This window comes from Lutzomyia longipalpis, chromosome 4, assembly GCF_024334085.1.
Source record: "Lutzomyia longipalpis isolate SR_M1_2022 chromosome 4, ASM2433408v1".
Classification (NCBI taxonomy): Eukaryota; Metazoa; Arthropoda; class Insecta; order Diptera; family Psychodidae; genus Lutzomyia; species Lutzomyia longipalpis.
The window spans coordinates 12,123,496-12,139,345 of NC_074710.1; the positions used below are offsets into that span (position 1 = coordinate 12,123,496).

The 15,850-nt window shown below is 34.5% G+C and overlaps 1 protein-coding gene across 2 annotated transcripts in view; it reads right to left on the reverse strand.

Moving 5' to 3' along the window:
- The window catches only part of LOC129796306 (lachesin-like), a 28,709-nt gene extending 17,255 nt beyond the window's left edge, over nucleotides 1–11,454 (reverse strand). For both annotated transcript variants that reach the window (XM_055838118.1, XM_055838117.1), the window contains exon 1: nucleotides 10,857–11,454. In XM_055838118.1, the coding sequence (XP_055694093.1) occupies nucleotides 10,857–10,899 (43 nt within the window). In that variant the 5' untranslated portion in view covers nucleotides 10,900–11,454. The remainder of the gene's footprint in view (nucleotides 1–10,856) is intronic.
- Between the last annotated feature and the right edge of the window lie 4,396 nt (nucleotides 11,455–15,850).

A 15,850-nucleotide genomic window follows, 5' to 3' on the forward strand; every position in this document is an offset into this window, starting at 1 on the left:
ACAACAACAAAAAATTCCCTGAAAATCATTTGATTTCTCCCCGGATCTTCCATGCGGGGGTGGGAATAAATTAATAACGCGGGATTTGGTGTGTGTCTGTGTGTTGGGGGAAGCAGACCAGGTTGTCAGGATGATGGAATGATCGACAGTGGTGGCAGCGAGATAAGAGTTCCTCACTTTCGAGTGTGTCGAGTGACATCCGTGACATAAATTGGAATTTTCTGCGGTTCGGTTTGAAATTGAATGAATTTAACAAGCTCGATGGGCGTGGGAATGTTGCCACATACAATGGGGAAATCGTTGACATACGGCTGGGATTCCTTTTCCCTCATACGGTAGCCCCGTATCGGTGTGCTTTTGATACCCCAACCACTCAAATCCCATTGCTGAGCGTTGTATTTTTTTTTCCCCGAGAGGAAACTATCCATGCCAGAAGGATGAGGAAGAATTTCAATTTCTCCGCATTTGCCTGTTTTACACATCAATTTTCAACGTGGTGTGCTTGCTAAAATACATCCTTCTCCACATTGAGTTCCTCCTTCAAGTCCTCGTAAAGCTCATTCCGCAACATTTCGCCTGATATTTCGTGAAAATTTCATGTCGAAAAAAAGAAAATAAATTGAAGAAGAATCTTTCTATATATTTTAATCACATCTTAACCCATTTTCGCTGAAAATTCCATTTATGTTTAACAATTTTTTTCATTATAAAAGAAACATAAAATTCTAAGAAGACATAAATGTGATTTATTTCTAATATTTCTCGCCCTTTCTTTTTTTTAACAGCTAAAAATATATTAAAAAGTGTCTTTTATTTATTTATTTTTAATAGAAAGGCATTAAAAATTGCAAAGACCTTAGGGTGAATTGGGATTAATTTAAAAAAAAAACCTTTAAAATTGACTTAAAAAACGACTGGATATTGCTTTACAAATCTTTGACATTCTCTTATATCGGCGCTTCTTTTTTTTCTTCCTCTTTTAGACTGCACGGCTGTTAACAGCAATCCAATTGGATTTCTTCCGGATTCATAATATATTGTAGAACGTTTAATGTTATTCGGCTTTTTCTACTAAAAGTTAGACGTTTGTCTTCAATAAAAACGTTTCTTCCTAACCTTTGACGTTTGTTTTACCTTCTGACATTTTCTTTCTACCGTTTGACATATTTTTCCATTAATTGATTAAAACATTTTAAAATCCCTTTATAAATTTATTTAATTTTTCTTTAATTTAATTCTTATCATGTTATGAAGAGTCTGTACTTTCTGAACATTCAAGAGGTGTTTACACACCCTAAAACCTTCCCTATCGCAATGATTTTGATGATTTCTTCTACAACAGAATTTACAAACTCCTTCAAAAAATTTTATTCCGTCTATAAAAGAGCAATTATTCGTTCGAAATTTCTTTAAGATAAAACAAAAACTTAAGAATGAGCAAAATTAGATTTTTGATTCAAAATTTATTAAATAACTCTTAAATATGATTGGAAAGATTTTTCCGACGTTACAGATATTCTTACATGGAAATTTTTGCATAACTTTTCCAAGTAAAATTTTGTAAATTTTGAAATTTTCACCACATTGTGAATACTTTGTGTGCGAGAAAGTCCATGAGTGGGTGGGGGTTGAAGAAAAGGAAAGAGGAAGGGGTGTTGTACGGACGCGGATGGATGTGGCTTTATTGCCATGGGGCGGAGTGCCAGATGAGAAATGGTGACATTGCGTACGTCTCTGTGTGGTGTAGAATGTTAAGTAGCCACTCCTGGGGCAAGAGCATCACATTCCCATGGGAGACAACTCAATAGTTTGACATTCCACCCACTACCACCCATTCTGTGCTATTTGAGTACACATAGCTAGCATGCTGTGGCACCGGAAATTGGACAATTTGTACCAATCGAAGATGCAACCGGCAGGCACGTGCTCTTTCCGGAAGCCACACCGTGACTCATCCGACGAGGTGTGTTGCGGGAGTGGTTCACAATAAATCCTGATTAATCCCACACCCTTTGTGTATGCGTAGGGGGTGGTGGGAGAATTTCCTCAAAGGACTTCAATGTGTCCACAGAGCTTACAGAGGAAAAAAAATCAATACGAATCGTATTAAAGTGAAACGTTTCATTATCGCCGGCGATTTTTCTCCATTCACCTTTTGCGGAAAATGCCCCACAGTTAGCTTTCACCCACGCAGTACCTTCAGACCGGTAAGCCAGGCTTTATATTTCCTTCGCAGAAATGTTTTTCCTGCTTTTCCCATCATGACTTTAATTAATAAAATCTTCATCTCTCTGGGGAGGATAAAATCAGAGTGAGAAAATGGCCCAAAGTGATGAACATCGAGGTGAGAAAATCCCCATCTGCGGTAGGAAAGGTTAAGAAAATCGATTTTCTTTTGCGGTACTTTCAAGCGCATGAAAATTATAATTTTTTTTATATCCAATGGGGATAATATAGAAAAAGATATTAAAGGCAATTTTATAATTTAATTTGATGTAAGCTTTTGCATGAAAAAAATTCGGATCGAGCATTTGATTAGTTTATCAGTGTATTGGTGTCACATAAACATAATATTTTTTAGCTGTGATTCTTTCGAAGAAAAGAATAGCACAGCTTCTGTGTACCACCTAAAATGCAATGTTGTCCGATCGGGCTCAAACTTGGTATGAGCACGAATTAGGGTCCCCACATTCCAAAAAACGTATGTCAAAAATTTTTTTTCCGTCCGTCCGTCCGGCCGTCCGGCCGTCCGGCCGTCCGGCCGGCCGGCCGTAGTTTGAAGCTTAATTACAAAAGAACGGTAAAAGATAGAGACTTGCGGTCAACGGCAAAGTTAGTATATCGACCTGATGTCATCTGATGGTGAGGTCAAATCCACCCCCCCACCCCTCCGTCCGCCATTTTGAAACACCCCTAAATTTTGTTTTCGCTATATCTCAGGCTCTATTATAGCTAGAGGTCTGAAATTTTGATATGTTGTAGGGGCCATCAAGATCTTTCCAACGATGCCACATTTTCAAAAATCGGTCAAGCCGTTTAGCCAATATGGCCGTCACAATTTTTCATCGAAAATCGGTTATAACTCGAAAACGGCTTGACCGATTTTGATCAACTTGGGCTCAAACGAAAGATCTCAACAAGCCCTACAACTCTTTAGAACATCGGAAGTTCCAAAAGTGACCGCTAGGGGGCCAAAAATCAAAAACAAAATTTTCGATGAGTTTTCGATGAATATCTCGGAAACTGCACTATGCATTTTCTTCAAATTTTAATATGTTATAGCTGACTATATTATCTAGCTCCATGCCAAAAATGAAGAAAATCTATGTCGCCGTTCTCGAGATATAGCCTTCCAAAGTTAGCATGTAATATCTCGGGTTCTACAGGTCCGATTTTGATCAACTCAAGCGCAAATAAAAGGTTTCGTTTAGCCCTACAAATGTCTAGAACATTGCAATTTCGAGAAATGACCGCAAGAGGCCGTAAAGTCAATATTTTGCATATCCAGAATTTTTAAGTCTAAATATCTCAAAAACTGTGTTATGCATTTCGTTAAAATTTCAGTATGTTATAGCTGAGGTCAAGACCTTTCCAACGATAGGTCATTTAAGAAAATCTATGGAGCCGTTCAGGAGATATAAGGGTTTTAATTATTTATTTAATTAATACGCAAATTCTTAGGCGCCCCGCGAAGCGGGGCGCCAAGGTATATGAATATAAATGCAGAGTAAAATATAACGGTAAAATATAAATATATATAGTTGCATGTTTAATTAGTACGCTAACTATTTGGCGCCCCGCGAAGCGGGGCGCCTTATATATAAGGTATATAAATATAAATGTAAATGCAAATTAAAATATAACGGTAAAATATATATAGCATAGTATAGATTAATAAGAAAAGGGAATGTACATGGTAAGTTTCACTTACGGGCTGTGATTCTTCCTTCAGAGGCCAAGTTAAATATATGTAAATGCAAAGTCTAATAGATAGCTGCAGAGTATGGATTAATCAGAAAAGGGAATGTACTGGTAAGTTTCACTTACGGGCTGTGATTCTTTCTTCAGAGGTCAGTCTAAGTGTGATATTTGATATAAGTTTGGTGGTGCAAACTCTGGGGAAGGATGACTCGCGCCACGAATCACAGCCAATGCGCGAGTTAGCCTTCCCCCAGAGTTTGCACCACCAAACTTATATCAAATATCACACTTAGACAGATCACTGAAGGAAGAATCACAGCCCGTAAGTGAAACTTACCAGTACATTCCCTTTTCTGATTAATCCATACTCTGCAGCTATCTATTAGACTTTGCATTTACATATATTTAACTTGGCCTCTGAAGGAAGAATCACAGCCCGTAAGTGAAACTTACCATGTACATTTTTATATATTATGCTAATCTTTTATTTTCATTGCAAAAGTTTAAGGGGAATTCCTAAATTTGTCGAAATTACCTTAAGGTGCTCACAGTTTGTGAGTCAGAGAAAATTCCCAAATAAAAAAATTAAAAACGAATAAAGTCCTTTAAAATTAGAAGAAAGAAAATAGAAAAAAGGCATAAGCAAAGTATGTACAAACGTACATATATTAAGTCCTTAAGGGGAGTCTCAAATTTGTGAAATCATTGAATGACATAATTCAAATATTTGGTGTAAACCACAAAGTGGAACACCAACTAATTCTTAGAAAAAAAATTAACTCCCCTATTATGCATTTCGTATAGTATTCTCCTAGAAAATATTCTTGGCTTTTCAGAAAATACCAGGAAGTGCATGATTCCTCTTGTTGTTTGCAAAACACGAAAAAAAATCTGATAGATTCACTCTTGAGTGAGATTTTCATGCATTTTCCTGCTAATTATTTCCACTTATAACGAGTTTGTAATAAAGTATTTTTGAAGGACTTAATAGCCATTTAATTGGTATACTAAAAGAAAATAATAATTGGCAGTAGTTTATTTTAATTGGTCCAATATGATCTCTATATTTTTTGCATAAATATTATTTTTAAAACTACTAACTAATTAGCAATTAATCAATGGTTCGTGCGACTCTAAAAGGATTTTCTCAGAGAGATGTTTATGAAGAAAGAAATTAATTTTCTTCATTTTTTAATAGGAGTTCATCATCAAGTTTTCCAATTTTCTGATTACATTTTTTTAAGAGGATTAAATGATTGAAAACAAAATGAATGAAATGAGAAACTAATTGCCCTCACTACTTATATATATATATATATGTATATATATATACTATTATATTTGAATTTATTTTACAACGAAGCTCACACATTTAGAAAAAGCAAAAATGGTTCAGCTATATTTAATATTTTTAAATGTTAAGCAAGATTTTAAAAACTATAATTCAGCTCAATAATAAATTAGGCTCCACTTTAGATCCAGAACAACTCACACCATCAAACTGGTGGTGCCTTTATTCAAAGTTCATGTTCAATTTTGATACCCAAAATATATCTGGTTTAAAATATATTTAGGCCCTTTAGGCCCTATATTTTGCTTTGAAAATTAGTCCTCATTCATTAGAATATACGTTTAAATTTAGTGAAGCTCTTTTCTTGCCTAAAAATTTCCTTTCTCTCTTCAGTTAAATTTGATAAATAAAGAGGCACAGTGGTGTTAAACATTGCTCATTGATAATAGGGGTATGTTCAAAGAATCTTAGCTCGACTCCCCCACGCAATAATTTTCTCCCGCCCACACCGTGTGAGAAGAAGTTAAAAAATCATTAAGCAAAATGTTGAAGATGAAATTATATTGTGTATGACATTGAGTCTTTTGGTGTGAGCAGATGCCATTGAATGCGGGTATGAATGGGGCGACATATCTCTCTTAATGAGGTCTGATGTGTAGCACGCACATAAAATACGAGCCCATTGACATTAGCATTCATTAAAATGAAGAGAAAAAACGTAAAATATTTAACAGCACTTTGTACATTCGAAAGGGAATTTCTTTTATCCCCATTTCCCCCAGTATAAGGTTCAACGTCCAACTTCAAGAGGATTCGTGCGAGCATTTGAAAAGAATAAAGGAAAAGTGTTTGTCCAATAAATCTTTCTGCTTTTCCCATGAAAAGTCAACATTGGAAGTGAGAAAGGAATTCAATTGGGATTTATTTTGAAATTTTCACAATTCTCCTGTCATTTTTCCCATATACATTCATAGAGAAAAATGAAAAGAATGTTTTTCTAAGGAACAGCAAGACCACAGAAGAATTGGAATTATTTTACATTTGATGGCATATCGGTGCCATGGAAGAATAGTAGGATTGTAAGAAAGAAAATTCTCTCATAGTCCATGCCAAAACATTGAGAGAAAATAACAAAGCAAAATGCAAGAGATTTATAGTTTTTTTTTTTTGGAGAAAAAGGACTTGTCTGTTCACAAGAAAATTTCATCATTCAATTTTCGTTGAAAATAGGAAATCGAGGGGAAAAGCATGCAAGAGTAAAAGGGAAAAATTCAATTTTATATTTATCAATACATTCAAGAAAACTGAACTACGACTCACTTGTAGTTAATCATTTACCCCATAAGATTTACAAATAACGAAATTCAATATACCAACTAATATTAAATTTATTTAGCTGAATTATGTTGGATACAAATAGTACCTAAACTAATATGTGAGATGGAAAATCCTGGAATGTTTGAAAATATTTTCCTTTTCCCAATTTTTTCATAGATTATTTCCGTTTTTTTTTCCTTGCCTTGCATACTCAGAAAGAAAACTCATTATATCATGTAGAAAAAAAAACTAGCATGACAAAAAAAATCCTTGTTTTCCCAGGTGAAAAGTTTCTATTAGCTTAAAATTTTCTTTCGGTGCTGTCAATTATTTCCTAAACATTATAAGATCTTTACAAAAAAAATAAAAGAGTGTGAGAATTTATTTATAAAAAAAAAAACCATTGAGGGAGATTCTCTGAGAATTTTTCAAAAAATCAAATAAAACACATTAAAATATATTCCCTTTTTTTGTTTTTCTTATCAACACTGTATTGAAGAGCATAATAATACTAGCTGCATCCTACAGCTGCATAAAGCAAAATAGAGGATTTTGAGGTACTTAATGGAAATACGGTTTCAATGGAGATTATTGAGAAGCTTTCTAAAGGATCTTCATTGACATTTTACTTCCTCCAGGGCAAAGATTTAACCTGCACAATATCAATATGTGTACGTACAATAGTGTACGTTGCAATGTTCTAGTTGAATGTCAGTCCAGGGAGAAAATCCAATTTAATCCAGATTGGATGTTATAGAGCCTCACCAATGTGGCTTGACACAGATCACGTTTCAATTTGAGATATGTAGGACACAAAATTGATTTAAAGAAAACCTCAAGAAGCTTCTGCTATCTGCTCAGCTACAAATACCTGCATTTGGGTGCATTGCTGTGGAAAATTTTATTTTATCTATGGTAAAACTCGGATACAAAACGCAACTTTTCCTATTAGATATTTCACGAGTTTTTTGTTGCTAATTTGTACCGACGATGATGCCGGAAATGAGCTTAAATGAAATAGATTTAATATGTATGGAAGACCGGGGTTAAAAAAATCACTTAAGGGTTTAGAAAAAGCTCAAAATATCATATTTTCCAAAAAATATATATAGCTCATTTTTTTAGGAAATTTACTGCCCTATAACTCTTTCTCAGATCATTTTGTTCTATCTAGCTAGAAAATATGATATTTTAGGCTTTTCCAAACCCTTAAGTAACTTTATTTGCCCGGCCACCCCTATAGTTCGCCCAAAAACTTCAATGAGCAATTAAAACTGAAATATAAGAAACTCAAACTCATATATCAAAGGGATTTTAACAATAATAAATTTAAAAAAAATGCGAATTCAAAATGAATTCTGGGATATTTTTATGAAAATTGAATTATTTGAAAATATTAAATAATGTTTTCTTTATTAATTAAATATTGGAGTACACCATTGAGTTGAGATAGAACGTTGTGCATTAATAATTAACCCCTTTTATTTATATAAAACAGGTTTTTTCTGACAGAATCGACATAAATTATTAAAAATTCATCATTATTTACATATACCAATTGAAAATTAAATTCTCTCAAAAATATTCTTTATGCAATAAAACCGTCAATTTTCTGTAAAAAAAAACTTTTTCTCTTTTCTTGAAATTTGAAAGTGATGTAATATTTTGACAGATGCTTTAAATCGTTCTATAATCACACTACAAAAGAAAAATAAAAGATTTTTGTCATGTCAGAATTCTTTCAGAAAGTTATTTATATTAATTTAAATTAAATCGGGTCTATTAGTTGGTGTTCCACTTCGTGGCCAACACCAAGTATTGTAATCGTCGGAAAAACCGACCACCTCAGATCGGGCTCAAACTTGGTATGAGCACGTTTTAGACATCCCACATAACGAAAATGGTGGTGGAAAATTTTTGATCCGGCCGGCCGGCCTGCCGGCCTGCCGGCCGTCCTGCCGGTCGCCCAAACTTTGCCTTATAGTTCGAGAACGGTAACTGATAGAGACTTCCGGTTTAAAGTTTTCTATAGAAATGTGGGTGTAAAATTTCATTTTTTCGCATTTTCAAAATCCAAGATGGCCGCCATCAGCCATTTTGAAATACTATCAATCACTTCCCTTATTGCTAGAGGTCTGAAATTTTAGTATGTTGTAGGGCTCAGTGAGACGTTTTCATCAACAATTCATACTTGAAAATCGGTCAAGCGGTTTAGCAAATATGGCGGCCTAAAGCAAAAAGTGTTTTTTCGATATAACTCGAGAACGGCTTGACCGATTTTGACCATCTTGGTATCAAATGAAAGGTATTGGGAAGCCCTACAACTGTCTAGAACATTTCAAGTTTCAAAAACATCCGCAAGAGGCGCTAAAAATAAAAACAAAAATTGCCTAACTTTAAGGGGCCATATCTCCCAACATCTGTTATCGTTTTCCTTTAAATTTTGATATGTTGTAGCCTGACTCAATATCTTACACCAGTCCGAAAATGAAGAAAATCTATGTCGCCGTTTAGAAGATATAGCCATTTGAAAAATTCTTGAATTTGAAAAGTTCTAAGAACCATATCTCTTGAACGGCTTGTCCGATTTCGCTCAACTTGGTATCAAATTAAAGGTTTTGCAAAACTCTACAACTTTCTAGAATATCAAAAACTTCTAAAACCATTTCTTCAAGACGAAAAATGCCAAAAAATGTTCTTGTAAAAAAAATCTTCATTTTGTGTTCTGGAGGTGACCTTGAAAATTATTGAAATTTATCTCAATTTATAGCCTGTTTTAATACCTTTCCAAAACTAGTCAAAAAATTTCTGTAGGTCTTATAGAACCAGAGATATGACCATTTTTATCCACCAAATTGCCGAATTTCACAAAAAAAATGAAAGTCTACTAATTCTGCTCACAAATCGCATTACAACGCATAAACAAACTTCTACACGTTGTGGGACACCAACTCTTATAACTGGACGCGTTATGATTGACTTTAATTTCAATTTGCATAAATCTCAATCAGCAGGATTTCCGAAAGACAAGAAATTTTTCTTCTGGCAAATATGAGTTTTTGAGCTTTTCCTGAAGTCTTTTGCTTTTGATTTTTTCGAAAGTTAACAGGTAATTTTAGCTAACAGTGAGGCGAATTAAGTAGATGGAATTTTCGGTCACTTGCAAAGATTTTCCGCGTAAAGTTGCTAACTTTGCTAACAAACTTTCTCATCTGTTAATTCGCTTCAAGAAATTTCGCTTTTATAACCACTAAACCAGAGAATTTTAGATACAATTTTCTCAACCACATTTTTCGATAAAAAGGTTAAAGTTTTGTTAAAAATATGAAATTGCATTTGATTTATACTACCGACCCAGCTAGTGAGAAAAATTGACGAATTGGAAAATCGCATAAAGAAAAAAAATATCGAAAAACGATTTTTTTTTAAATTCCTTATTTTATTACTTTTAAAATTCTGATCTGATCATCACCAAATTATCGCTCATTGTTAATGGTTTGAGACTTTTCCATTCATAGTTTAATAGATTTTTTACTGACTTTATTAGCCCCATTCTCCCAATATTTCTATTAAGATTCGACTAAAGAAAGAAAGAATTTGTATATTCCACAGAATATCAAAACTCACAAATAGATAGGGAAAAGAATAGAAAAGATTTTTAACGGAATCAATCTCAAAGTTTCAGTCAGAATGCAGATGTTAGACTAAAGGTTTAAATCATCTACCTATTTTTTTTACTATTTCTTAGTTAGAGTAGAGTTTTCCTTAAAATAAATCTTAAAGGACTCCAATCAACAACTTACAACAAAAAAAACGAAGGTAATTAAAGTAAAGATGTGGTCATTGGCCCAAGAGATTCTTCTCATTTTTTGTGAGGGTGGCAAAGCGCGTGGAGGAGGAAACGATGATGGATGCCTTGAGAAACTTCCTGAGACATTGAAACATCCATCTTTTTTTTTTTTCAGGGAGAGAGCTTTGGGCGCCACCAGAATCGAATGACAACATCCGGATTGGGTGTGTTGTTGCTCAGAAAATGGAAATGTGAATCCCCTAAGAGGACACTCGATGACATGGAGAGCCTTAAGGGTCGCTGGGGGTGTGAGGTGGTATTTTGTGGTTTGTAGCGAGTATGAAAAATGATGTTCTTTCGGACTATAACTTTGAATACCCCCTGAATTTTTTTTTACCCAGCATTAGAAGAAAATTCATTTTTCACCCAAGAGATTCATTGGGATTTCGCGGTATAATGGAAGAAAACTTTTCTTTCATCCACTTGACCCGTTTTTTTTTCCTTTTTTATTTTAGCAATAAGTTGAAATGTGCTCACCTTGCAGAATGAGGCCAAGAATGAATACTTTAGCACACCACATTTTTATTTTTTTCCTTTTCCTTCTTCTCCTTTTGAATAGTAGCACTGATAATTTTTTTTACTCACTCTTGGACTATAAATGTCCTTTTGGGTTAGTTTTTTTTTTTTTGAGTTAGTCCTTTGAGTTCCTTTTGCACAGTCACACACTGTTTAAGGAGTCTCTTGGGAGTCCTTAGTTAGCTTTATTTTCACTAGTGGTGGGGTCTCTGGAGGAGAATTCCTCCTTACATTGTCCCACAAATTTAAATTCCCAACGGCACTGATATATCCAAGCAGAAAAAAACTGTTGAATTCAGATAAATTGTCAGAAAATTCTCTCAAAAAAGCACGTTTAGAGAAGGAAACTTTGTGAATTTAATTTTCTTCCTTTGCACCACTTTTCTAAATCACCACGAAAATTTTCCTTTCCAGAATAATGTTGCCAAGGAGGAAATTCAATTTGTCACACAACCCACAAAGAGAGCTGTTGCTTCTTTTTTTTCTAAGGATGGTAGGCTCTAAACAACTTGGTATCACTTCTTTTAGTTCCGATAGTTAAGCGCGGCGTCCAATGACTGAGTTGTAACTTCCTCGCGCTCTTCCTTTTATAGCCGCCACATGGCCATGCTGTATGAGGCGCATGTGTGAGAATTACTCTCCCCTACATAAGAGAGGAAGCTCACGAAAAGTCACATAAACGAGGGGAAAAGGCCTTTTCCCCTCCGAAAAGGGCTACAAATTCATTCACAAATAATCAACCCCTCATTGCAATTCTCTCTCTTGCACACCAAAATCTCTCTTACATTCCCCTCAACTCTCTTACAATGCCAAATCTCTCTTATTTCTTGCGCATGCGAGAAATCAACCCCGGTAGAGGGTATGGGAACAAGGGAGGTGGAGGTGCTCAAAATTCACCCCAACCCCTCGATTGATGTCTGCAATTTATATTATTCCTGTTTCTAATCGCAATAAAATGAAAACCGAGGGATTGTAATTGATTCCGCTGGGAGAGAAGGGTCGTCCACATTGGAGGTATAGAAGAATGATTCTTTAGGGGTTGTTATGTTCTCATTTGTTCTATTCGCCAACCAAATGTACAGCGGGGGTCCATACACCGCAGTGACTTCATGACCAAAAACAAATGGATATTTCTAATTCACTCTGCTCCATCATGACATGCTCAGGTGGGAAAATTTTCGCGAAATTCATTATGACTGAACCTCTTTGTTGGCTCACTGGCAGCAATCGAGGGCTAAATAATAAAAGGTCGTAAGTCCATACGGCGCCCGTATGGACTTACGACTTTTTATTATTTAGCCCTCGCAATATTGGAAGGCCTGTGTGATTGGATTTTTTTTTTCACAGAATCAGGCGAAAAGGAGGTGATCAGACGAAAAGCAAAGATCCTGACACATCAATCAAAATGTATTCCTATGAAGCTGAACATACAAAATGTTTTGTTTACCCATTGTGCGTAACAGAGCTTAATTTTCACGCGACTGAACCATTTGCTCTGTTGAAAACTGTGTTAAAATTTTCCTTTGTTTTACAAAATAGATTAAAAAAAATTTCCCGGAAAATTTTGTTTAGAGAGAGATTTAATGCGAATTCATTCACACCTCCCCGTAGTTATTTTCCTACATTCTTCTACTTTGGGGTGGTATTATAAACACCTTTAGCACCCCACATGCCATTATCGTAAATCTCTTTTGGGGAACACACTCAAAAATGAATAAAATATCCCTCTTGTGGGGATTTGTCTTAAATTTTCCAGCACAGTCTTTAAATCATTTACTTGTGTACAGAGAAAGTATAAGAATTGCTCCCTCGGCATCCCCCGCGTAGACATGATGGTTTGGCAAGTACAAAGATTTGGGGGGAGCATGGAAAGCATTTCCGCAGTAAAAGTCAAGATGAAAGTGCTGAAATGACGTTGCATTGTAAAATACACTTGATCTTTCAAAATGAAAGAGGAATAAAGAGACAAAAATTCACAACCTTTTGCAACTTCCTCCACCGGAAAAGATTTACTAACGAGTGCTATTGATTTTTGCTTCTTTTACCGCAAAATGCAACTCTTCTTTAATTTTTTTTCTCTACAAAACACCCAAAGATGCTGCAGAAAAATCACTGCGACTTTGGGGAATGTCTTTTGAGACAGAATTGCAAGATATTTATATAAAAAAAATAAAAATTAAGTTCAATAGATGTTGTGGAAAGAGCTGCGATGTTTTCAAATAAAATTTAAATCTTTTTTATTATTTTAGTCAGACAGTTATTCGGTTCATTTTGTACTAATTATTTAAATTCCATCTTGTATAAATTTCATATAAAACCTATGTATATCAAATCTATAAAATATCATTGATCATTGCTGTAGAAAAATCTGTAAATAAATCTTAAATTACCAGCCGGGTAAATGTCAAGCACACAAGTCCGTGACAATTTATTACAGCGTATTAAAATCAAAATTCTCAATGGACTTAATAAATCATATTTAGAAGAGCTTAAAAACTTGAAAATTGACTTTTACACGATTTATTATAAAGTAACCGACTTTACCCGGCCGGTACATAGTGTAATGCATTTTTTTACATGTAAAAATTCTATTTAACATCATTCTTTTGTCTTATTAGGGTCTAAATTGATTCTTATAACCATTTTTTATTAATATTTAATCCTCAATAGCCCTATCGATGCTATTGTTCCCTCTACAACCCAGTAGGATAGCTTATCATCCTAGTGTATAAAAATAAAAATTTTCAATAAATGCCTTAAGAGATTTGATTTTTACAGGAAGGGTTAAGATATGCAAAATATAGGGTAATATTTCAATTTTGTACAAAAAATTTAAATCAAAAATTAAATATTTTAAAATGAAGTCATCTCTTTCTTTTTCATTGCTTTCAAATAATGAATTCTAACTCATATTTGGTTAATCTTCAATTTTAAGTGAATACCGCGTTTGTGTTTTGAAGTCCTTGTATGGCGTGGTTAACGTAAAATTGCACGGATTTGCCAAACAATTTGTAATTCAAGTATCCCACATGCGAGTCTCTTCAGGATGTTCTCTCATCGCGCTTTTATAATGAAATTCCCTTTTTCAGGAGGGCTCTTCTCAGCTCGAGTACACAAAGCAAAATTCAGTCAGAGAGAAATTTTCAATTATTCCCTCCCCCTCAACTCCCTCCTCGTCCCCCTAATATGACTGAATGAGAGAAAATTTGCAATTTTTCATGAGTGATGAATAAATTCATCTTTTTACCTCAATTTCTTGCAGACTCCAGTGTTGAGATTTTCTTTTCACTCCTAAAGACAATAAGAATACATACCTTACACAATTGGAGCTACGATGGAAAATTGAAATAATTTTTCCTGCCCCTTACAAAATGAATTGTATTTTATTGTGTGTGTTCTCTTCGTTTTCTGCATTATATATAATATTTTTGCTACATCTTCGGTGAATCATTTATATTATTTGCACGGTGGGTACGGAGAGGAAACGAGAGGAGCGGGGGGAGGGGAGGAGGAAAAATCTTCCAGGTGGATGCTCACCTTGGGCCATTTGAGAGAAAACATAACCATTGTATGGCTAAATAGCACGTTATTCTCTAATTAACCATCCCTACGTCTACCACGTTGGTTGTATATTTGTAAGCTTAAAGGACCCCATCGCTCTGGATGAATTCCCATAATCAAGCTCCAATTCATTCCATTCACTTTCCTTTTTTTTCCTAATCATCTTAATGACTTTGATTTAATGAAAGCTTCTACGAGAATATACGAAGAAAGCTTCTGTGGAACTTCTCACTGAATGGAAGAGAAATGAGATTAGGCTTGTTTTCCAAAACTTGTCTATGGGAATTAATATTTCCTCAATTTATATCAAAGGAATTTAAAAATTTTCAAAGATTGAAGAAAATGGGATTGGGAAGGTTGAATTCTATGGGATAAGCTTTCTTTTATACAGAAATATCCTTGAAGACCGTGAAATAAGTTTTTATCGTTTTTATAGACAAAGATGAAGCGAAGTCAGTTAATTTTTTGTTGATTGATTCAACATTTCTGACTAGCAAACTTTTTACTTAATAAATGTAGTTAATGAAATTGAAGGAAATTATAACAAAAAATGAAAATATTGTAGCGCCCGACTCACTATCCAGCCAATATTAACCTGCTCATAGAGTAAGTACCTTTAGATTGGCGGTAACTGTAACGGCTGCCCTGCCCACCCCTTGGCGAGCGTCTTCTGGCCCAGGTTACAAATCCTCAAATAGGCGAGAGAATATGAGAATCCACAAGAGAATGTAGGAGAGCACTGAGAGAGTAATTAGATGAGAGAATAGTGGAGAGTGATGAAGAGAGTAGAGTTAGTCGAAGCTCAGCCTCAGTCGGGTCGGGAGTGGCTGCGAGCTGAAAGTGCTCTGTAGTTAAAGTGAGGACGAGGGTGGAGGTTACTGGGGGAGTTGACCAGAGCCCACTTGTGGCGCCCCCGTATAGGACGTCACAATATTGTCAAGGAATTGCTTAAAATATTTAGGATAATGAACGGAAAAATGAAGTTAATTTCAAAATACCTAACGAAACATTTTTAACGTATTTATAATAATCTTTCCTTCATATTAGAATTTCTCTTAAAAGCCATGGAATAAGTTTTAAGATCGTGCGAAGTTAGTTAATTTGTTGACTGATTAAACATATCTGACTAACTTTTTCCTCAATAAATGTAGTTAATGGAATTATAAAAGTTATAACAGAAAATAGAAAATATTTTATAAGGAATCGTGTGAAAATTATTGAAATAATATTTTTCATATAAAAATACAACAACAAAATTTAATAATAAACTGAAAAAAAAAACATTTCGTTATATTTCGAAGGTTGGAAAATATACTATACTAACTCATTTTTGTTGATTTTCAGGAGAGCGATTTGAAGTTTGAGATTTACATTGCTTCTTATGTAAATTTTTT